At 51.3% G+C, this 23,860-nt stretch overlaps 1 protein-coding gene across 3 annotated transcripts in view; it reads left to right on the top strand.

The window, feature by feature from the left end:
* TTC7A (tetratricopeptide repeat domain 7A) overlaps positions 1-23,860 on the top strand; it is a 129,791-nt gene that overhangs the window by 24,405 nt on the left and 81,526 nt on the right. For all 3 annotated transcript variants that reach the window (XM_019655863.1, XM_019655864.1, XM_019655865.1), the window contains 5 exons: positions 3,613-3,743; positions 6,026-6,141; positions 17,475-17,553; positions 18,353-18,510; positions 19,122-19,185. In XM_019655863.1, coding sequence (XP_019511408.1) covers positions 3,613-3,743; positions 6,026-6,141; positions 17,475-17,553; positions 18,353-18,510; positions 19,122-19,185 — 548 coding nt within the window. The remainder of the gene's footprint in view (positions 1-3,612; positions 3,744-6,025; positions 6,142-17,474; positions 17,554-18,352; positions 18,511-19,121; positions 19,186-23,860) is intronic.

Below are 23,860 nucleotides of genomic sequence, written 5' to 3'. Positions count from 1 at the left end.
GTAGTAGTTTATTGCATAAACATACATTTTGTTTATGAATTCTGCAAGAACCATTAGTTAAATGGAGAGGGAGAAACCCATCGGGCTCTACACTCAGCAGGAATGACAGCGTTCATTTGTCTATGCATCCATCCACTCACTCAGTGCCAGGCTCTGCTCTCACTGGGTGCAAAGATCAATCAGAAATGCGCAGAGAGGATGGTGACCACGTAGGACAAAGGCGTACGCAAAGGAGATGCAGCTAAAACATCCTGCTGGTTTGAGTCTGGGAGGCTTAAAAAGGTTTCAGAGAGGAGGTGGTTTTGCTGTGAGCTTTCAAGGAGGATGGGATTTAGAATTCTGAGAGAAGCATGGTGGAGAGGCTTCTGCCGGGAACAGGAGGAACAAATGAAGCACAGAGGAAGTGGAGGCCCCACAGACAGATATTGCTAAATTCACCGCTTTGCAGTGGCCATTGGACTGGAGACTTGGGACTGGCAGCCTGAACCTGCTAGGCAGCGGGCATCTTCCATCCCAGTTCTGGGCCCAGAGGTGGGGCAGGAGGGAACCCAGCCAGTAGCACATCTCTCAGTGAGGGCCCACAGGGCAGCCGTTTTAAAATAGATCCATGCTATGTCTTCTGGAGTTGGCAGAGTCCTCCTGCCATCTGCAGGTGGTCTCTCAGGCTAGGCATACTGTACAAACAGTATGCTTGTCCCACCTTCCTGCAGGGTGGACAGGCCACATGTCTGGGGAGCAGGGGTGGAGCCTGTCTTCTCCTGCCTTCTTTTTACATCTCCTTCAGTGCTCCCTCTATTTCTCCTCCCCTTTTAGTCCTCTCCAGTGAAGAGCTGAAATGGTCGTGAGTCATTTGGCAGGAGGTACGTTGACACTCAGTGACCTTTGTGTTGAGCAAGGACTTTCACGTTCTGTGCCTGCCTCCCCCCAGGCTGAGGCACCGCAACCTGTAGACCTGTTCACACCCCAGCCTGGCAGAGGGCAAGGTCACTGCATCCGTATGAATTGGGATGAAGCCAAGAAAACAATAATAATTCCTCATCTTATATTGGCAGAGCACTTTGTACTTTGTCACACATGATCAGGCTTGTCATTTCACCAGCCAGACAGCCAGTGTTTGCTGAGTGCCTACTATGTGCCTGGTTACGGAAAGGTAAACACGATGAGGTTGATGCCTTTAAGGGGCTTACAGTCTGGCTGCGCAAATGTGTGAACAAATAATGAAGTGGTGGGGTGGGAATATGTCAAGTATACACCAGGGCCCAAGGAGGAAATAGTTGGGTATACCAGGAAATGTCAGGGGCTCTGGAGAGGAGAGGGCACTCAGTGAGTCAGAAACGGTGGTAATTCTGGGTGAGCTGGGGCGGGTTGTGCTTCCTAGGCAGCAGGACAGCAATTGGGTACAGGAGGTTGGGTGTGGATGAGGCAGTTATGGTGTCTTCGACAGCTCGGGCTGCTATAACAAAGTGCCAAAGACCGGGTGGCTTATATACCACAGACATTTACTCCTCGCGGTTCCGGAGGCTGGAAGTCCGAGATCAATGCCCCAGTGTGGCCGGGTTCTGGCGAGAGCCCTCTTCCAGGTTTAGGCTGCCAACTTCTCTCTGTGTGCTCACACAGTAAAAGGGGTAAGGGAGCTCTCTGGGGTCTTTTTTTATAAAAGGGCATTAATTCCATTCGTGAGGGCTTTACTCCCAGGACCTGGCACCTCCTAATACCATCACATTGGGCCATAGGTTTCAACATATGAACTTGGGGGGGAACACAAACGTTCAGTCTACAGCATATGATGAGAGACATGCTGGAGAGGTGACAGGGGTGGCTCTTGGAGGACCTAGTATATAGTGCGTCAGGAGTTTGGACCTTACCCTGTAGCAGTAGGCACCCCTGAAGGGAGGTAAGGGGTGGAGTTTTGGAAGGATCGCCCTTTGAGCCATGTGCAGGATGGATTAGAGTAAGACTGGAGGCAGGGAAGCCAGCTAGGAGGCTGACGTGGTCATCCACTCAAGAGCTAAACCCTGAAATAAGGCAGTAAGAGAAGGGAGGGGAGGGGAGGTTTGAAATGTTAAGGGCTTGGTTTTCAGTTGGATGTTGGGGATGTAGGGCAGGAGAGAGCTGACGACTCTGTTTTTATAGTTCCCTTCAGTGAGTTCATCTTGAACACCTAGTACATGTCAAGTACTGCGTGGGGCGCAGGGAAGACAGACACCTGGATTCTGCCCATTGGGGCCGACAGTCCAGGACCGCACCCTCTAGTCAGTTCTGTGTGAGTTGCGTATGACAGAAACACAATTTAAATAACTTTGACCCCAAAAATGTGGGGGAAAGGGTTTATTGGCACATGTACTGGAAAGTTTCAGGGGGTAGAGAGTTTCAGGCAAGGTGCTCAAACAGTGTCTTTAAGAGTCTGCCCTCTTCCACCATGTCTCATCTTTATTCTCTGTAGACTTCATCATTTTTTTCATAAGAGTTTATTCAGTCTTTTTCCCATCTTAAAAAAATACAAATATAGTTGTTTTCCTTTACAACTTTCACTTTTAGTAAGTATGACAATGCTTTCGTCTTGGCTTCTTACAGATTTTTTGTTTTGGGTTTTTTCTTTGGCTTTAGAGCTCTGCTTTTATTTTAATTTAAAAAATAAAAATTTTAACCATGGTAAAGAACACATAACATAAAATGTACCATCTTAGCCATTGTCAAGTGCGCAGCTCAGTCATGTTAAATAACTGCACTCAACGTTGCATGGCTTCATTTGAAGGCCTTCCCAACATTTCCAGGCTGACCTCTCACCAGCTTATCGAGCCCAGTGGAATGAGTGAAACTTCCAGAATTGGTTCTTTTCCCGCCCACACCAGGCCGTGTGCTGCTCTTTAGCCACAAACTGTGGCTCTGATGATGGGCCAGCCTGGCTTATGTGCTGCCCTAGAGGGCAGTGGGGTCATCACCTGCTGAACCAGGTGGCTGAGACTGTGGGAGGGTGGGATGCTCAAAGGGGAAGTGCTGTTGCTCAAAGAATGGGAAGTGGACGCCAGAAGGCAGAAACAGCAGGTGTCCGTTGCTCTAGGCAGATAAGACCTGAGCGCGGTTAACTTAGGTGAGGTGGAAACTGGTTCCATGGGAAGGATCCATGTAAAATGCTGTGTAGCTCAAGCATCTACCGTGAACTCGGGATTGTGGCGGTCCAAAAAGACTCCCATGTTGCCCACGTGGAGCTTTTAGCTACGGGGGGAGAGAAGCGCTGGGTGTAAATAACCACTCTACAGTGTGGAACTGGTGAGTGCCTGGGGGGGTGGATGTTTTCTTCTAGCAACTAGAAGAAGGGTCAGGAATGGTTCCTGGAGAGCCTGGCCTGGAAGGATAGACAGGACTTGGACACGGGGCCACAGAGTGGTCCCCACATGGGACATGGGTGCCTGCTATCTGCCCACGGCTTGATCCCAGCTACTGCTAATACCACCATTGCTTAACCTCGTCCTTCCCCTCCTCAGACCTCCACCTCGCGCTGGCTGCTCCGGCGCATAGGGGTCCTCAGATGAGCTCACCTTGGGCCCATGGGAAGGGCCTGGAGTCCGAGGGGCCTGAGCAGGGCAGGTCTGAAGTGCTCTCCTCCTGCAGGCCTCTCCCTGGAACGCCTACCTAACTCGATTGCTTCCCGCCACCGCCTGACTGAGAGAGAGGAGGAAGTGATCACCTGCTTCGAGAGGGCCTCCTGGATTGCTCAGGTGTTCCTGCAGGAACTGGAGAAGGTGAGCTGGGAATTATAGGACTATGTTCACAGCCGCCCTCTATTGAGCCCCTGTATTTAGAACCCCCACTAAGCGCATGATCAGCCTTGTGCAAATTAGAAAAAGGCACCCTGTACCCCTCCAGAGACACTCTGCCTCATTGGTTGGAAAACTCATAGTATACTGACTCTGTTAAAATGAGACTCTACGGCCGGGAAATAGTTTTAGTAAACAGATGAGTCCACACCACCTTTGAGAGGCCACGAACCTCCTTGGCGAATTCAGCTCGTATGACCCAATTGACAGCCCTGTTTGTATCCATTCACTTGTTTACTCCTCACAGCAACTCTGAAATCGGCATTATATTCATCCCTGTTTAGTAAGTGAGGTTTAGAGAGATTAAACTGTTTGCTCACCACTCTCCTCTTGGAATGGGTTCAGTCAGGCTGGTCCTTACAGACAAGCTTTCTGGTTCTGGGGTGCCCCAGAAGCTCCCTGGGTTCCCTATGGGAGGTGAGGTCTGGGGCCCCTTCTCCAAGCCTGGAAGCTGGAAGTTCTTCAAGCCTCTTCATCTCCCAGTTCCCCCTTGGGGAGCCTGTTTGAACTAACTGTATGCAGGATAGAATTCTAGGTATTCTCAGGTTTGGAAAAGGAATTAAACAGATTCTCGGAGTTCAGACAGTTAGTAAGTAGCATTGGCAGGATATGGACCCTGGGAGTGTGGTTCTGATCACTTGTTGGGGAGAGCCGGGGGATGGTGCTTCCGCGTTCTGGTTAGTAGATGTTAGACGGCAGAGTGGATTAGGATGGGCGTCCTACAGGAGGAGCTGAGAAACTGAGAGCCCGGGAAAGGTCTGAACCTCACCTACTTTGGCAAATGTCAAAATGTCAACCCAGTCCCTGTTTTTGTGAAGGGTCTTTTTGGAAGAGTTCCCCTCGGGCCAGGCCACTTCTAGAGCAGGATTTCTCACTCTCAGCACTGCTGACATTTAGGGCCAGATAATTCTTTGTTGTGGGCCTGCTCTGGGTTTTGTACAATGTTTAGCCTCATCCCTGGCCTCTGCCCATTAGATGCCAGAAGCCTCGTCCCCTCCCCCCAATTGTGACAACCAAAGACGTCTGTGGATACTGCCAAATGTCCCTGGAGGGCAGAGTCACCCTGCTTAGAGTTTACTTAGAGTTTAGAGTCACTGCCCTAGAGTCCCTCTGTTTGATTGGACTTCAGGAGGAAAGGAGCAGTGATTGAGGGACTCAGCAAAGACGGGACTCAAGTGTGTTTCCTGGTGGAGGTCCCCGTGGAGACACGATGGGGTTGAGTTGACACTCTCCTGAACTCATGTAGATCACTGCTAGACAGCAGTGTTTTAGGAGCTCTTCACATTTCAGTTGCATGAGGTTTGGAGGAAACTTTGATTAAAAAAAAGATAAAGTCTCCCATTCAGCCAGAAGCCTAGGCTTTGGACTTTTGAAAGGGGATAAAGGTGATGAGCTATAATGGTGCCCAGGGCTTGAATCAATGCCCCGTGGCAGTGGGCAGACAATGGGCCCCTTAGCTGGTTATTTTAAGTTGAAGGAGGGCAGGTCAGAGAACCCTGTGCGTTCTTGGAAATGCTGTGTGTCCCTCCTAAGACTCAGCCCCAACCTCTGAGGAACTGAGGATATGTCTTAAATCTACTTTGATTTCTGAAAAATAAGGTGGATGGCCCATTGATTTTTCTTTCTTGAATCAGAGAAGGGAAGTGGCAATGTAAAGGCAGGTCAGTCTTGGTGGTGCTGGGTGACCCCCTTAAAGCTGAGGCTTAAAGGGCAGCTCAGTTAATAACGTAATTGCTCCTCAGCTTTTCCTGGAACCGGGGATCCCTGCCCTTGGGCTAGTCCGGTGCTCCATGGTTATATGACAGGAACAATGCAATTGTTTGTTGGATGAATGAACCAATAAGTAGTAGCGGTAACCTGGGATCTGTAGCTGACCAGATTCGATTTTGAGGTCGGGGCACATGCCAGCTTTGTGACCTGAGGCACTTTCTGAGCCTCGGTTTCCTCGTGTATAAAAATGTAGACACAACCAGCTTTGTAGGGCTGTTGTGGGCATCTGACATTTGAATGAGGTGAGAGTGCTGTAGACATATTTTAAATTAAAATGAGCTCAGTTGAATTTGGTCTGAGAATTGCGCCATGTGCCAGTGGGGCTGGCTGGGGACTTGGGGTGGTCATGGGGCCGCCTCTGCCAGGGTTGACACTCACCCCGGCCCCTCTGCCTCAGAACTTCACGACAGTAGTTCTCTCTGTGTTCCCTTTCCCAGATCACAAATAACACCACATCACGGCATCTGAAAGGTTTTCACCCAGTTGACTATGAGCTCACCTACTTCCTGGAAGCCGCCCTCCAGAGCGCTTATGTGACAAACCTGAAGAAGGGGTAGGTCGCCAGCGGCCGAGCGGGGATGTGGAAGTTTTACTCTGGGCTGGGTACTCAGATGGTGGTGCTGTTGCCTGGCCCTCCTCTTCTCTATGTGTGTGTGTGCACTCTCTGGAGAGGATCAGCCGGGGCTGGCTTGTTCACGTTTGTCAGACTGAGGTGTGCCCAGGTGCTCTCTGTGGGAAGGACCAACCTTCGGAGGCTGCTGAAGCAATAAAGCCATCACATGCTTTGAGGGGGAGAGCTGTTTCTCTTTAGAAGGGACAGGTCTGGGAGTCTGGAAACTGATCTGGAAAGAGGGGAGGACAGGGAGCTGGGCACAGGTGCCAGTCTGTATTGTTCACTGTCACCTCAGGTGTTGAGTAGTCATCTCACTTCCCTGAGCCTCAGCCTCCGCACAAAATCAAGTGGGAAATTCCACCTTTCAGTGGGCAGTGAGATGTAAGGGGAAGCGTGGTAAAAATAAAGGCCTGGAATCATTTGGGGGAATGCCACTGTCCCTGCTGTTGAGGTAGCAAAAGAGTTTGTTCTCCTGTGGGTTGACTGAAGGGCCCTGGAAAACTCACCTACCTCAGACCCAGGAACCATGGTGCCAGAACGCCACCTTCCTTAGTCTTTTGCTCCCTGGGGTTAAGACAGAAAAGCACAGTGGATGCTTTCAGCTGGGCTCAATGGGGTGGTGGTGTGGGCACCAGGCCCAGAGTGGTGCTCCATGGGTATGCTGGTGATGGTGGTGAGGGAGCGAGAAGCTGCATAACCAGGCGGGCGTGCTGCAGGCAGCTGTGGCTCTGAGGCAGTTCTGCAGGGCCAGTCCTGCCTTCCGAATGCTTCCGCCAGTGCAGAGACTTGCAAGGGGGCTGGTGTTTCCTGCATGTCTCTGCAGCAGAGACCTCGTGCCCCATCAGCTCCCCCCTTGACATCATTACCACCCTCCACAGACACTGTGGGCTGGGGCTGTGAGGACAGCCTGGGCAAGCGGAGGGACTGCCATGTGCTCAGTGCACACCTCGCGTCACGGGCAGTGTGGGGCAGCCAAACAGGTGTTACCTCCTCCTCGCAGGTGAGGAAGCGAGGGTCAGGATCACAGAGCTTTCTTTGCTCTGACTGGCTGCAGTCCTTTGAAGCCCGTGTTTCAGTTTTGGCATGCTTTATTTTGTTAAATTTTACTTTATTCGTTCTTTTAATTGAACATTTGTGGACTGGTGATTCTTGCACATGCTACCATGTTTGAACTTTACACCTTCTGCTTTTCTTTTTCCTATTAATAGTTTCTTAAGTGCTGGGCCAGGGAGGCAGTGGTGTCCCCATTTGGGACATGTGGACTGAGAGGCACAGAGAGCAGAGGCGGATCATCCCCTCGCCACCCTAAGGGTGGGTCTAGCCCTGGAGCCCTGGGCTCCTCAGACCACCCTGTGGCCAGGGCGATGGGTCTTGGGGGACAGCGCAAAGACACTGGGGAGCACGCTGCCTCTGCTCCAGTTCCACCTTCCGCTTTTTTGGGTCCATTTTTAGTTGCTGAGCTTTACTCTCAAGAGAGAGGGTGGCCCAGTGGGCTGGTTCCTGTTTTTACTGTCCCGGCAGCTGTGCCTGGCTGCCTCTCTCTAGCTGGAGACTGCCATTTCCCTGGCTCTGTCCCCTCCCCCAGGGAACCCCTCAGTCTGCAGTTATAGCTCAGGGATGAATGGGGATGATAAGAGATGCCGCCCTTAGCACCTACCTGCAGAGATTTGGAAGGAGGGCCAGGCTTGTTACCCCAAAGCTTGTCAGCACCTTCTGAAACCCACTGTAACCTGGGGGAGCTGAATCTCTGCAGCAGGGGTCAGCGCAGCCTGTTTTTACAAATAAAGTTTTATTGGAACATAGCCATATCCATCTATTTATATATTGTCTCACCCACAGAGCTGAGCAGTTGAGATGGGAACTGTAGGCAAAGCCCAAAATATTTACTCTCTGGCCCTTTATAGAAAAGAGTTTGCTGATTGACGCCTGCTCTAGATTTAAGAAGTCGTCCCTCCTGAGGCCTTTTGTAATAAAGGTGCTCTTCTTCTTCTGTATGATAGCCCCGTAGAATAGATTTTGTGGACAGGGGACAGTTCTAATTTTAGTGTTCTGTCCCCTTTATTCATTCGATAAATATTCATTAAACATGTGACATATTCAGCGCTGAATTTGTGCCAAGCACTTATTAAGCACTTTGTTTGTATATATATTTAGCCCTCCCAACATCCCTATTCTACAGGTGGGAAACTGAGGCTCAGAGGACATAATTGACTTGTCCTGGGCTGAGCCTATATGCAGGGCTCGTCTGATACTCTTAACCACTAGGCTATCCTGGGGTTAATAAGACCCTGCTGCTCATAGCCTAACATGTGTTCCTCCGAGTGTGCTTGAGCTTGGTAGGTGTGCGGTCCCATCTTCTGGTGTGAAGAGCTTGGTGAGCGCCCTCACCGTCTAAAGGCATCAGGGCAGGGCCCAGGAGGTGGAGGCCACTCGATGGCCCTGAGCGAATTCCTTTCTACCCTGCAGCGCTGCTTTCTCCCCTGTAATAGGGGCTTCTGTTGGTCCAACATCCAGGGGTATGAGTCCAAGGAGAGGGAGGAAATGAAAAGACACTTTGAGCACAGGAGGCATTGCTGGGAACTCACCCTCTGCTAAGGTCCTCCCATCTCCACCCCTTGGGGCCGTCTGCTCTCCTTCCCTCCGCACCCCATTTTCTGCAGGTGTGATAAGGTTAAGGTGAACATCAAGGACAGCCAAGAGGGAAGGAAGGAGAGGACCAGCAGGTATCAAGCACCTGCTGTGTGCCAGGCTGGACCACGTGCTCAGTGCACAAGGTCGTGTGACCCAATTCACTCACAAGGGGACAAAGGCTCAAAGAGTTTGAGGAGCTTGCCTGACCTCACGCACTGGGATTCCAGCGTCAGCTCTGAGTGGCCTGGAAACCCATGCCCTTTCCAATTTTGTGGCGTGGAAGGGCAGCCTGGGGCAGCCTGCGGGGTGAGGGGAGAAGAACAGGGCTCTGCTGATGGTTCAGTCTCTGGGCTGATGCTCGGTATGCCGACTCAAGGGCTCTCATTGCCCCTTGGGGTCCTGAGTCACCATTCCCAGAGGGGGTGGCTCCTCTTTGATTTGGTCGCACCCCTCTTCAGAGTGGGCCTACATTCTGCACACACAGGCTGTGTGTGTGTGTGGGGGGGGGGTGCCAGCAGCAGGCAGAGGCATTAACCAACTGTCGCCCTCCAGGAAAGCCCAAGTAATTTCAGTTACTTTTCTGTTCCTATCACTCTGCTCCCCTCCTTTTAAACTCTTTTCCTCTTGAAGCACAAACTTTAATCCTTAAACGCAGGATGCTGACTCTTCCACGCTGCCACCCTCAGTACCTCCCAAATAAAGAATGGAAATTGAGTCATCATTTCTTTCCGAACAAACAGCTCAAACATTTGAAAGCCTGAGTGTGAGCCACAGTCCCCAGGACACGGGGTAGCAATTCAGCCCCTCTGTCGGTTTTCTGGGGCCACATCCAGCCCAGAGGTGGCCCCGGAATGTGACAGATAGGTAAAGCAGGAGTTGCAGCCCTGTGTGCCCAGCTGGGCTTTAAATAATGTCTTCACACCTTTCCTCTTAATAGTAGCTAATATTTGTTGAGAACTTACTGCATGCCAGACAGAATGCTGTGAAGTAGGAATTAATAATACTCCCATTTTAGTGAAGAAAGGAGAGGTGAAGCACTTGCCCCAAATCACAGGGCTGACAGTTGGTGTTGCCAGCAGACCTTGTGCTGAGCTGTGTCTGTGGGGGCCTGTCCTATACATGGTAGGTTTTAATAACATCCCTGGCCTCCACCCATTCGATGCCAGTAGCTCCCCCGACTCCCAAGTATAACAAACTAAAATGTCTCCAGACATAGACAGATGTCCTGGGGTGGGGGTAAGGGGTGAAATCGCCCCCAGTTGAGAACCACCACTTAGCCTCAGGTGTGAGAAGTATGGAGTTGTTGGAAAAGTCATGACGCATTTTTGCAACGAAAAACATAGAAAAATACGTCATGGCTTTTCCGACAACCCACTAGATAGTCAGGGGGCAATTGGGACCCAGATACCTAACATCAGGCCTTCTCCTCCAGGGCAGCTCTGAAAAGTCTTTTAAAGGTCCCCAGGACCGTTTCCTGCTGGTTAAATTCACCCCCACTTGCATGGGCTCTTAGGGCTTGGGGAAAAGGGGAGAAACTCTTCCCCATGTTCAGAGGGGTCACGGCCCAGTAGGGGGAATGGGGCAAAGGGAAGAAAGCCCAGGGAAGAGCCCAGCACGTCATTTCACAGCCCGTACCTGAGAGCCCACGGTGCGCCAGGCAGCCTGAGTGACCCTCACTGGCGCTGGGAACAGGATGGAGCCCCTTTCTTACGGAACTTAGACCCCAGCAGGTGCCAACAGTGAGGGAGCCAAACAGACTTCAGACCGAGCTCTGTACCAGCGAGGAAGAGATGTAGGGGTGCTGCTGGGACAGGCTTCACTCTGAGGAGACAGTTCCTCCTGAGGGGCCAGGTGGAGGGGGGTCAGGAACTCAGGTGCTGCTTGGGTGTTAGAAGAGGTTCCTTAGGGCGGAAGGAACAGGGAGAGAGAGTGGGGTCTGCTTCTGGGCGGGGATCTGAGAGCCGGAGCTCACGCCCATGTGGGTCTGGGGTGGACCCAGCCTCCAGAGGGACCAGAAAAGCTCCTGCTGAGAAGGGGGTGCTCTGCCCCTGGGCGCCCAATGGCTATAAGCAGTACCCACACCCAGGGTCCAGCCTTGTCCCTCCAGTTGAGGGTTTGACGTAATTTAAAGGGTGTGGTGTTCTCCACTGTACAAGTGGGCGATGCTTGCTCCAGACAGTGCTTCTTTTATTTTGAGCTTCAGTGAAGCTTAGGCCTGTCGAGCTGGCTGTCTAAAACCGCTGCCCCGTTTACTCATTCAGTATGTCTGAGGGACAGTAATGTTTTCCAGGGGCCTTGCCCTATTGATCCAACAATTAATTCCCCTAGTTGACTCCTGCCCCTTGCTCTGTGGCTGATGACAGGGTTCCTTGTCGACCAGGACCTGAAGGTTCTGGCCTGAAGGACAATCCTGAATTGGGAGGCACCCTCCCACAGCGCAGGGGTCTGGGATGCCTGCTGTTCGATTCCCCTTGCTGCCACCAGAGGGCAGCCGTGGACTCCAATTGGAACTTCGCTCCAGGCAGTTCTGAGGATACCAGTTGCCAGAAGGGGGCACCTTCCTGGCATGTTGGGGGAGGTGGGGTTGCAGTGGCAGCTGGGCCCAGGATCCTGACTATGGGAGAAGCTTGGTCCTTTGCAGAAAGCAGCTCCAGGAGTGAAGCAGCAGGGGTGCTGGGGCAATGCAATGCCAGGGAAGTTGATTGTCCCTCAGTGGCCTTGACCTCACGAGGACCAAGTCTCTGGGTGTCCCTCAAGAACAGGAACGTGAGCCTACTCAGCTTCTTCCTCTGGAGTGGGCAAAGCACTATTTCTCTTTGGGGTGGTTTTTTTTCTCTTCTTTCTGCTGCCTAGCCCTGCAGATCCCATGCTTGGCTCAGGGCTGGGAGCGAGCTTGGGTCCATGTGTGTTGAACCAGGCGGGCTATACGTTTTGTGCATGTTCTTAAAAAAAAAATTTTTTTTTTTTGATTACCAAAGCAATGTGTGCTCACTGTACCAAAAGCAAACAATAGAAAAGGGAATGTGTATGTTTTCTAAGGGAGTTCCCCGGAGCTTGGCAGGTTGTTCAGCCTTATGAAAGCACTCTCCCCTTGTGCTGTATGTGTGTGTTCACGCCTGTGTACACACACACACACACGCTTCACCTTGCCAGCTAGGTGCTGAGTCAAAAAGCAGCTCAGGCAGCCCGAGCTACAGATGGCTGTGCGGGGAGGGGGGGTTCTGCTGAATGGGGAGGTACCTTAGAAAGCCTAGTCTGCTGTTTGGTGCGACCACTGTGAGGGGTGTGTTCAATCGCTAGTCATATTGTCTTGTTCTCTTCAGCCACCCAGTGTCTACAGTGCTGGGGGAGGGCAGGAAGCAGATGGCTCTAAGGGGGATTCAGGAGCCAAAATCACTCAACAGCGAAGCCCCAGGTAGCCTCCTAGTGGCCTGTGTCATTGCTGTGGGGCACAGGGATACCTCTGCGGCCCACTGACGAGAGAACACTCTTCCAGCCTCCCTTAATGCACAGTTTACTTATTGTTAGCCCTCACTGCCCATCCCCCACCTCACTAAAAAGGAAATATCCCCTTGACTAGACAACTTTAGTGCCCTGTAAGGGAAGCCTGTTTCTGAGGCTAAGGGTGAAGAGAGCTTTAGTTTTTTGTTTGTTTTGTTTTGTTGTTGTTTTGAGAATTTTTATAAGAGTTTATTTGAACCAAACTGATGATCATTGCTGGGAAGCGAGATCTCAAATGGTTTTCAAGAGAGCTTTCGTTTTTAAAAATGATGATGTGGGTCTATGACAGGAGCGAACAGCTTGATGACCTTTGGACTTCACTTGACCTTATCTCCTCATTCAACCCTCCAACTGTTGGGATCTGCCAGTTGGCTGTGCTCCTCTGGGTCTTTGACTGGAAACCTTTCATACGTAGTTAGCAGTGTCAGCCCTGAAACGGGGACTTCTCGTTCGGGTCGTATGTCCAAGTATCTGTTTAAGTTGCATTCAGCCATAAATCCCATGCAGTTCCTTATTGCCTGTTTCAAATCAAATTAACACCACCACCACCCCAAAATTTTTTGTTGAGTACCTACTGTATGCAAAACACTTTACTAAGCTCTGAATACATCAAGAGTGTAGCTAATGTAACAGACTGAGGTCCTTATGTGCAGGGCCGTGAAAGGACCATCAAGAGATCACTGTGGCAATCACAATTCATGATTGTCCTTTCACTCATTTAGTCTTTGAGTTCTTTCCACCAGTATTTGTTGGAGGCCTGTTGAGAACAGGATGGATGACCACACACTTGGTATGCAGTAGGCACTTTGTAAAGACTTAGTCGATTGAGTTCTAGGAGTCCTGATGGCTAGGAAAGGAAAGTATAGCCATGGCACGTCAAAAAAACAGGTACTGTCTTTCTCTGGGGTCTTTTTAGTTAAAAGGAAGTAAAAGCTGAACCCCTTGGTGCCCACGGTAAGCCCACCTCTCCCCTTGGGTAAGTAAGTGATGGTCTGGAAAAGCAGGCATCTTCCAGGCTTTAATTTTTCCATCGGAACATGGGAGGAGGGCGTGATTTATTCTACAGTGATTTCTTGAGTGCCTTCTGTGTGCCAAGCATTGTGCTGATACCCGAGATAACAAAGCCCACCTCATCAGCCTCATCAGAAGCGGCAAAAACTGAATGAGGCAAAGCATTTTGAAAAATCTGTACCACTGCCTGCTGCTGAGAAGGGCACCCGCAGTACTTGCCGCCTCCCTGCACATCCCACCTGGAGGCCTCCCTAAGAGGAGCTGTTGTCCTTGACCACCCCCTCCCTGCATGCACAGGTCCTCTTTCGTTCTGTTCCTGGCCAGCCGGGCATTACTGGAGCTGGAATCAGTGGCTTCCTGACTTCTCCACATGCAGCCTGATTCTGGGCCAGGGTTTGTTTGAGGCCCTGTTTGGATATTGTTAAAGTGGCAGCTTTGCTTAGAAAGGTCAGCTTGAGAGGCAGAACAAAGAGATCTTTCAAGGTGGCCTCTCACAAGGCTGGGAAAAGCCCCAGCTCTACCTGGCACGGGCAGCTTTAGACCTGGGGCAGGACTGCTCAGGCTGGTGGGAGAAACCCTGTCTGGCTTCCTGTTTCCCAGAGGGGTGAGCTGAGGCAGAGGGGCGTTTCCAGCACTTCAGAGCAGGTCAGCGCCATCTGGAAACCCATCTCGCCCTGTGCAGTTCTGCCCACTGGAACGTCTGCATTGGTTTTTCTCTATGTGCATTCAATAAAATTTGGAATTTGCCCAAAGGATGCCTGAGGGTAACTATTTCCTTTGCTAACGTATTCCTGGAACTTATTTCAATATCAAAATCCCTTATAGATTTAAACTTTTTGGACATAGGATCTTGTTAAAATGCAGCTCTGATTCCTTAATTGTATGTGTGTGTCTTGGGGAGAAGCAGGGTCTCTGAGAGTCTGCATTTCTCCCAAGCCCCAAGGGGGTACCAGTGCTGCTGCTGTGGGAGCACTCTTCAAGTATTGATGACATAGAGACTAAAGACGGAGACAGAGGACAGGCCTTGCACTGGAGTGAGAAGGGGCCACAGTCCCTCTTGGCTCTGGCCTCCTGGTAGCAGCCTGGGCCAGGCTGCCAGGGAGGAGGCTGGCAGGTAGCCAACAGAGTGGAAAATTACCCACAGTCACTAGCCTCCTCCAGGCCATAGGGCCCTGGGGCTGCCCCAGGGTCCAGCCCCGCCTTACCCGGTGGTCATATGATCCAGCTGCCAAGGCCGAGCTCTTGGGCAGACTGAGTTCCCAGAACCAACCATTTTCCTTTCTTCTGAGAGCACCTGCAGTCTGTCTTGTTTTCTCTCTCCTGGTGGTAGCCTGCTGACGAGCTCTGGGTTCTTTTCCAAGGCAGAGGCCTCAGTGGCACCGAGGAGCCTCTGCTGCAGACTTTTCCTCCTTGGACATGCGGGGGCTCCCAGCCTGTCCCTAGGTATGGTTTGTCTACCAGGGAACCCTATTTTGTCCTATGTAGGGGCAAGGGATGATGGAAAGAAAAACACGGGCGCAAAGCAGGAGGATCTCCTCAGGCATTTCTGTTCCCTCCTCCCCAGTCATTAGCTCCTGACCCTCCATGCAAAATAATGTGGCAAATTAAGGCATAAGTAATATGGTCTTTAACACCCAAATTGGAAGGGAAAACTAATATTTAGTGAACCCCTACCGCATGCCTGGGTGTGTGTGGGCCTTTTCCTGCGATTCATCTTCCTGACAGCACTATGAGCAAATGAGGGCTCTTCCTTCAATAGATGGGAAGACGAGGACTCAGAGAGGCTGTCTGGCTTCCCAAGATTACAGATTTAGGGTCTGCCTGCAAAGCTGGGGTGTCCATGTCTGGTTGTCCCTTCTGGAACCTGGCTTCATAGCATAGGAGAACTGGAGACACTAAGAATCATCTAAAACAATGGTTTTCAAACTTGAGTGTCCATCGGAACCCTCTGGAGACTTAAACCCCAGATTGCTGGGCTCCACCCTAGGGTTTGATTCAGCAGGTCTGGAGTGGGGGCCTCAGAATTTGCTTTTCTAATAAGTTCCTGGGGTGCTGATGCTGCTGGTCCAGGGACCACGTCTTGAGAACCTGCGGTCTAAACTTGTTTTTCAAAATGTGGGATGAGCAGCTCTAGTGAGTCGCAAGGTGGTTTTAAGTGATACACAGACACACTTTTAAAAAATCCTTCTGTGTTTAATATCTGTTCGCAAAAAAATATATATCTAGCACACCAAATCCATGACTTGGGGTATTTTTTATTAAGGCGAGCTAGCCACTGAAGAAAAAAGAAGACTCGTATAAAGAAAGGTGATGCTGGTGGTATGTAGCTAATGGCAAAACTTGTAAATGTGGTATTCAGATGACACAAGCCTGGGAGATACTCATCCAAACTGAAGGCCTGATGTTATAGAGGGGGAGACCAGGGGCAGCCCCCAGAGGTGAGCCCGCCTCCTGGGGCCACTTGGCCATCAGCAGCAATGCCCAGACTCGAACCACCTCTAAGGGCACTGTGGTGCCCTGTCCTGCTTGCCCTCCCAGTTCTTCCGAAGCTCTTGGCAGGCTAGGGAAGATTTTTGTGACTGACTCTATCCCAGAGGCCTTTGTCTCCATTCCTAGCCCTACAGATGAGGGTCTATGTTTATAATGTTGGCAGTTTGCACATTGGGGCTTGCTTGTTTGAAATGAGAGGTCCCAGAAGGCAGAGGTTTGATCTACAAACCTGCCCTTTTATGGCTTCAGGCCCCCAAAGCCCCCAGGAATCTGTTTCATGCATGAACGTTGCAGGAGGGGTTCGTGTGACTTTCCTGGCTGCCACTTTTGGCTTTTCACCCTCTGGTCTTTCATTTCTTCATTCACTCGCCCATCAGCCTCTGCGTTCCCTGTGTGCTGTGATCCAGGGAACCCCTAGAACCAATGAGAAGAGCAGTCCTCGGACACAGGCTGAGCACATGCTGTGTGCAGAGGCCGTGCTAGGGCTGAGCTTTTGGAGCGAGACGGGAGCCCTCAGAGCAAGAGGGGTCAGCCTGTGAACAGAAAACGACCAAAAACTAGCATGCTGGCTTCAGAAGAGGAATTAAAGGGTGCAAGAATAGCACAGCATGGGGAGGCATTTGGGAAGGGTGCAAGGAGGAAGTGATGTTGGAAAGGGTTTTTATAGGATAAATAAGGGAAAGGCTATTTTTAAGGCAGTGGGAGGAGCCTGTGCCAAGCCTTGACATCTGGAACCATAAGTCAGTCAGAAAGGACTTGGTGGTGGGAGACAAGATAAGAGAGAGGCAAAAGGCAGACCCCACAGCCCTGGGATGCCAAAGGCCTCAACTGGGTTCTGTAAGTGCTGAAGGCCTCAACAAAGGGGCCAACCTGAGGAGGAACAAGGCGACTTAGAGATGGCAGGTAGACCCCTCGAGGGGTGTTGGGAGCAGTTGTTCAAACCGCAGGCCACAACCCATTAGTGGGTTGCAAGATCTATTTAATGGGCTGCAGACAGCATTTTTGAAAATGGGAGTAGGTGGAGACATACAATAGAAAACAGAGTGGATTGCCTGTAGCTGAGATAGGTAAAGTATTAAGAAACTTGCTTCAGTTTTTTTGTAAGGAAAGTGTGTGTCTATACTGAGTTGCAATGTCAAATGTGTTTTTTACTATGGGTCACACTTTCAAAAGCTTCTAAGGCTCAGAGGTCTGGCTGGAGGAAGTGAGACTGGCCAGCGTGGTTATCTAGGCCCGAGGTGATGCAGGCCAGTCTAGGGTCCTGGTAGAAGGGACTGAGAGATGAGGATGGATTCTAGTGTTGACCAGATGTGGAGAGTGAAGATGGAGGATTTGAGACTGACTCAGTTCAGAAAGTTTGACACCAGCCCAAGGCTCTTGGACCAAGGTAACATCTGGTCTGAAACACTGGCTCTTGGGCCCCTTCTGGTGGCAAACTGGAAGCCTAAGTTTCAGGGGGTTTTTCGATGAGTGATATCCTGGCCCTCTAGGGTCCTGGTGTTACAACTCTGACCTTCCATTCCAAGTATTGAATGTTTTCAGATAAAACTCAGGCACGCTCTGAGTGTCTGCAGGTTTGATGAGGATGTCTTTGTGGGAACTAAGTTGCTAATGACCCTGCTTGTGTTGTCTCCCAATAGGAACATCGTGAAAGGCATGAGAGAGCTCCGGGAGGTCCTACGGACTGTGGAGACCAAAGCAACTCAGAACTTCAAAGTGGTAAGACAGAGAGGCCCAGGGCTGAGTGCTGAGTGCTGGGTGTTGGCTGTAGCGGGTTTATTCAGGGGTCAATCTCAGTGGCAGACAGCAGTCCTAGGGCAACCCCTGAATCAGGGATGGCAATACGTCATGTGCGTACTTCTATTCTCCCCATCTGTGTTTATGGCAGACATTGCTGATCTCTGCATTCTCTCCCGCTAGGCCTAGGAAGCACCCTCAGCATCCTTTTCATAGCACAGCAGGTGGCCCCTGGCCTTAGATCAGAGTTGAAACCTACTGCCACCCTTTCCTAGCAAGGTGGTGTGTTAATTCTTAAGAATTTGTTTATGGTCTTAGTTCACAACTTAGACTCTGCTTTGCTGCCCCAGTTTAGGCCTGCCTTCTTAAGGGCTTCCATTCACCCAAAATGAGAGCCAGAACTGCTTCTCACTTTTGAATTTTTGGTCAAATATCAGAAAGGTATCTGGTAGATAGCTGCCTTTGCCCGTGGCTTTATGCTCTGCCAGGGCCTGTCCAAACTCAGAACTCTGCTGTGCTCCATGGGGGCAACAGAAGGAGGACATACACCTCTTATCTGGGGGAGGAGAGAGGATAGAAAATTAAGCCTCAACGGCCAACAGAAGGGGTGGGGTAGCCGCAGTGCTGGTGGGGGGGCTCCGTGGGAGTGGAGGGGTGGGCCTCCTAAAGAGACAGCGCTTTGCGAGGCGGGCAGGTTTGGCGGAGAGGTGGGTGGAGGGCATCCTGGCCATGTGGGGAGAGCCGACATGCACCTGGGTCTGAGTGCCTCCCTCTCTGCCAGATGGCGGCCAAGCACCTGGCAGGCGTCCTGCTGCACTCCCTGAGTGAGGAGTGCTACTGGAGCCCCCTGTCCCACCCTCTGCCCGAGTTCATGAGCAAGGAGGAGAATTCCTTCATCATGCAAGCCCCGCGGAAACCTCACCTCTACGAAGGAGATAAGTAAGCTCTGCTTGCCCTGCTGGACCGTGCCAGTCTCACCCCACACTCGGGGTTCGGCTCCCGCCGGCGGCCCCTCTCTGTGCCCCATGTTGCCACCCAGCTCACTGCCAGGCAGGCTCTTCAGCCAAATAGACGAAAGAAGGCAGGTCTCAGGTAGGGGTTGGCAGGAGATTTCTATAAGGCATCCAAGGGCCACACAAATTATTAGGGGGCACCTGCCTTCCTAATAGTCTTACTTAACACCGTCTCTCTTGGTTGAGCCAGTACTTGAAGGCGGGGGTCTGTGAGCGCCGGGCAGAGCTTCTCTCTATGCCCTGCCCCTTGCCGCTCCTGCTTCGTGCAGTGCTGGGTGCTAGAAGGGCCATCTCTTCCCCAGGAGCATCTGCAGTAGTTCCGGCCTGGCCGCCCACCACTGCCTTTGAGATCCATGACTCTGGGGCGCGATAAAGAACTGCAGGTGGTATCCGGTGCATGTGAATTATGCAGGAGAGGGTCACGTTACCAGGGCTGGTGCTGATTCTGGGGCAGAAGGGCCAGTGTGGCCGGCGTGGCCGGCCAGCTGTGCTGGGTGAGGGCTGTGCTGGAGCCACGCTGCCCTTTGTGTCTTTCAGCCTCTACTGCCCGAAGGATAACATTGAGGAAGCCCTCCTGCTGCTCCTCATCAGCGAGTCCATGGTAAGCTCCAGGGCCTTCCTCTCCCTTTGCCGGGTAGGGCTTCAGGGCTCAGGCACAGGCCACCAGGTCCCAGCCGAGCTCCCCCACCACGGATATCCACGCAAGGGTGAGGCTCGCGCACCAGGTTTGGGTCAGGTGCGCCAGGCTGTATTTGGGGACCTGGGTTCTGCCTCCAAATGAGTAGGGACTGAACTAACAAGTCCCCACCCCCCTCCTGTGAGATTACAAGATTTGGTTATCAGCAAGTCAACGGTACGCACTGAGCAGCTCTGTGCTGGGTCTGTGACCCATGTAAGGGAGTGGAAGGAGCGTGCACTTTCGAGGCAGAAGGCCTGGGTTGAGGTTCCAGCTCTGCCACTTGTTAGCTGAGGGCCCGGGGCAAACCACCTAATCCCTTGGAGCTCCAGTTTCCTTACCTATAAGGTGATAGTACCTCCCAGAGGTAAGTGTGTCCGTAGAAAGAACTCACTCATTCGCGAAACTATGGAGTGTCATCTATTTTGTGCCAGGCCCTGTGCTAAATGCCAGAGTTGCAGCAGCAAACAAAAAGGAAAAGTCAGTCCCTCCTGGAGCTTACGTCCTGGAGTGGGGGGGTGGGCAATAAATTAATTGACTACTAAAATAGCCCGAGTACCCGTGTCTGTGTGCCATGGAAAAACAAAGCAATGGGGGAACAAGGTGTGTTGGATAAAGCACATGTGAATTGCTGTTTAGACTTTTTTTCATAATGCTCATTCCGCCTGCCCCAGGCAGGGAGAGAACGCAAGAGCATGCGCGCGCACATGTGTGTGCTTTGGAGGCTCCGCAAGGAGAGAGGTGTGGTTGGGTCGTCCAGGAGATGGTGAGATGAAGGATACCCTCGGCTGGTTACCAGGGGAGGTGGAGGAGGGGTGGGTGGACCGACAGGAGCGGCAGAAGCCAGGTGTGGAGGTGCCGTCTACACGGCGTACGTGGTGTGGGGAGTCCAGAGTTTATGAACTGGGACTCTTAGGTTGAGATTAGGTTTTTAAAAATGATGCATCTGAGAGCACTGTGTGGAAATGGACTTTAAGAAACCATGGCCCCACAAGCTGGATCCCAGAACAGCCAGAAACAAATATTCCTTTGGACACCTGGGACCATATGATGCCAGGGCTTATTTAGAGAACTTTGGTCAGTGGGCTACCTCCAGCTCAACAGGTCCTCCCACAAATAGAAGAAGGGATGCTGGACTGGAGGGGGCAGGGGGCTGAGGGGAACAAGAGATTGTATCCTTCCTCGGCCAGGCCTGATCCATTTGGATCTGAGAGTTCCCATGAAGGGGCGTGGATATTTGGATCCGAGTGCAAACTGTCTGGGTCGTGGTCCTGAAGGGTTTGCAGGGTGCATGATTGTGAGGGGGACGTGGTTGTGCCAGGAAGAGGACATCTAGCTGGTTAGCCCAATGTGGAGATAGAGGTACCAAGTGCCAGTTCTGATTTTCATTGGAGAACAGTATACTTTTCATAGAAAAAGGACCCTCACTCCGACCACAGACTGAACCCCGGTTTTTAATTATTTGAACTTCACACATAGACCTTTACCCTTCACCGCCCCCTTAAGCACACTTCAGTTAGCCATCCCACCACCTACACCCTAAGGTACGACTGTGCTGACGTCATCGGTCTTGGGAAACAGGTCATTATTATCACCTTCCTGTGCTGAGGGTTACAGTGTGCTCCACAGGTGGGGGTTCAAAAGGTAAAAACAGGAACATTTCTTAGGTCCTTTCTGTGCCATTGTGATTATCTCATATAGGTAGGCGTTATATGGAGCCATACAAAAACGAACAGTTTCACATGGTTCAGTCTAATACTAATATGTTCCATCTTACAGGTGAGATAAGTAAGGTCCAGGATAGGTGTATGTCTTAGTCAAGGTCACACTGTAATAATCTTTGCAGTCATGATTCAAATCACGTCTGTCTCCCACAATAGCTTTGAAATCACAAGCTGTGATTGAGGCTGGGTTCTGTCTCCTTAAGCATTTCCTGTGGCCTCCGCCTGATCTGGGCGCCCAGGACCAGAGTTCAGATGTCTTTCCATTAAGGTTATTCCTACCCAAATCCTCAAGCTGCCCTATAGCAAGGTGGAGAATGGCCTTTTACTAAAAGGGAGCCCACACTTGGAGCCAAGGTGAATTCTCCTATATGTGTGGTTTCCCTCCAAGCAGCTGTTTCCCTTTTTCGAGAGGCCATGTGGCTGGCTGGACTGCCCAGGAGGCTCAGGGGGTGTGGGCCGGCCGGCCAGGCAGTATCCTGGGAATTCCCTGCCACACAAAGCAGAGGAAGTGCTTGGATGCTGAGTGTGCTGCAGCTGGGAGAGGCACCTCTCCCAGGCTGACCGCTTTGCTTCCTCTTGCTCACACTCAGCCTGTCACACATTTAGAAACTTCAGGAATTTGGGAGAGAGTTTTTGTGATGGACTTAGCTTTGGTGTCTCCATCTACAGAGGGCTTTCCACCTGGGATCTGGAATCTGGTTGTTATGGCTCAGAGCAGTTTCTGGGAGTGACCAAACCGCCTCTGGCTTCTCTCTTGATACGTGTGTCACACCCTTTTCCCCTGTAGTCACATTCTCAAGCAGGTGCGGGTGTCTCTGTGCGAGCCTCCCAGGCTGCTGCTCTGACCCCTCCGCTCAATCTGGCCTCTGTGTACCTGCAGGATTTTCCTCATTTCTCTTTGATGCTGGCTGCAGATGATAGGGAGAAAACCTCTAGAGTAGCAGCTGGCTGCTGCGGCTGCTACTTGGGTTCTCCTAATACCTAGTTCATTGTGCTGCAGTGAAAGTTCTTCCAGCACAGCCAGCCCAGGAGGTGTCATCCTCCTGGATTGACCTCCAGGATCACCAGAGCAGCTGCTCCAGGAAGCTCCAGGAAGCTGCTCCGTGTTTCCTGAGCACATCAGCCCATTTTGTGGTTTGAAACTCAGAAGGGGTAGTCTGCATGGGGTCAGGGTGTGGGGCTGGTACCTTGGGTTTGTTTTTTGTTTTTTTGTTACGGGCTGACTGTGATCAGAATGAATGAGTCCTTATCTTTCAAGAGGTAAATAGAAGTCTTACAGATGCCTCCACAGAAACGCAAGGGATATGAGAGCTATAACTGGTTGAAGATTTGTGTTTTAGAACCAGCTTGGAGTCTTGGGGGCCAAAAGAGCATTTTAAAATCCATCCACCCACCCACCCATCATCCACCCATCTCTATCTTTTCAGTCTTGTTTGAGCAGCTACAACGTGCTAGGCCATGCTCAGCACTAGAGAGACAGTGGTGAACCATTCAATCACAGCCCCTGTCCCAGATGTGCTCCCACCTGGTGGAGTGTGTGTCCAGGGACGTGGAGGAAATCCTAGTCCCCAGATCAGAAGGAATTGCCCCAATCTGCTGAACCCCAATGGATATTCTAGTTTTTCAAAGAACCATGTATCAAAACCAGCTTGATTTCCCAAACAGTTGGGGAACCAGGAACTAGGGGAATCTTGGCCCTTTCTAAAATACTGATCTAGGGCATAAAACTATGTGCGACAGCAAAATAAATCCTTGGGTCCCTGTTCAGTCAGCTGCTGGAGAAGTGGCTGCCTGTGTCAGGTTCCTCGGAACCGAAAGAGCAGAAAGGGCAGAACTGGGGGTGAGTGGTGGTGGGGTGGGGAGAAGCCTCTGGGAATTGGGACCCTGCAGCTTAACAAACTAACTGTGTGCCATACACAATGTCAGCGATTTGAATCTTGAATTTGCCATTAACAACCTGTGTGACCTAAGCAAGTTTCTTACCTTCTTGATCCTCCGTTTTCTTGTCTGTAAAATGGGGCTATTAAGGCCGCTCTTGCAGGAGTTTGGCTGGATTAAATTAAAAAAGGGACAGGAAGGTGCCTGGTACATTGTGGGTGTTCAACACGTGTTCATTGTGTCCTGATAAATACTTGGTTCTGAGTCTCTCATTTCAGAAAACATTTAGGTTCAGATCTAGTTAGGAGAAAAAAATGGTTTGAGGATACCATTCAGTTAAAAAAAAAAATTGCTTCCTGGGCTTGATTCCATGTGGGACTCAGCAGACGAGCACAGATTGTTCCAGCTCTTGGCACCTGGTTTGCTCTCACACGAGAGCCCGCTCTGCTGTGGGCTGCAATGGTAAAGGTCTGATCACACTGCCAGCTCAGAACGCTCAGTTCAGTAGAGGGGGAGGGCCTCTCGCCCTAGATGGCAGGAAGAGCTGTGAATTCTGCCATAGGCGCCTGAGGCGGCAGGAGAGCAGGGGCTGGCGTGGGCCTGGGATGGGTCGATGGGTAGATGGGACACATCACAAAACATGTTATTTATTGGCTCTGTGGATGGGCAGCTTGAGAGCTGGTGGTAATTATGTCTGCCAGTGGAGGATGACAGCACAAGCAGAACATGACAGCGTCCTCCAAAGAGGGGCAGGCACCAGGCACAGATGCTGCCAGGAGACTCCTTTCTGGGGTGATTGCTGTGGGATGTCAGCAGCAGGCCCTGAGGCTGAGTCCTTGACCGATGGAGGGGCTGTGTCTGAGAACAGGGCTGAGTTGGGCCCTGGCCATGTTGCCCAAGGAGCTTGCAGAGAAGCAGTGTTGGGACATGGTTGGAAAGGCCCGGCCTTGGGCTTTGCTTTGGTCCTCCCATAAACAGCCATGCCAGGGTCTCTGATG

Source organism: Hipposideros armiger, unplaced genomic scaffold (assembly GCF_001890085.2).
Source record: "Hipposideros armiger isolate ML-2016 unplaced genomic scaffold, ASM189008v1 scaffold_248, whole genome shotgun sequence".
In the NCBI taxonomy this organism is placed as follows: domain Eukaryota; kingdom Metazoa; phylum Chordata; class Mammalia; order Chiroptera; family Hipposideridae; genus Hipposideros; species Hipposideros armiger.
The sequence above is the reverse complement of the archived record's forward strand: the minus strand, read 5'-3'. Positions and strand labels throughout refer to the sequence as shown.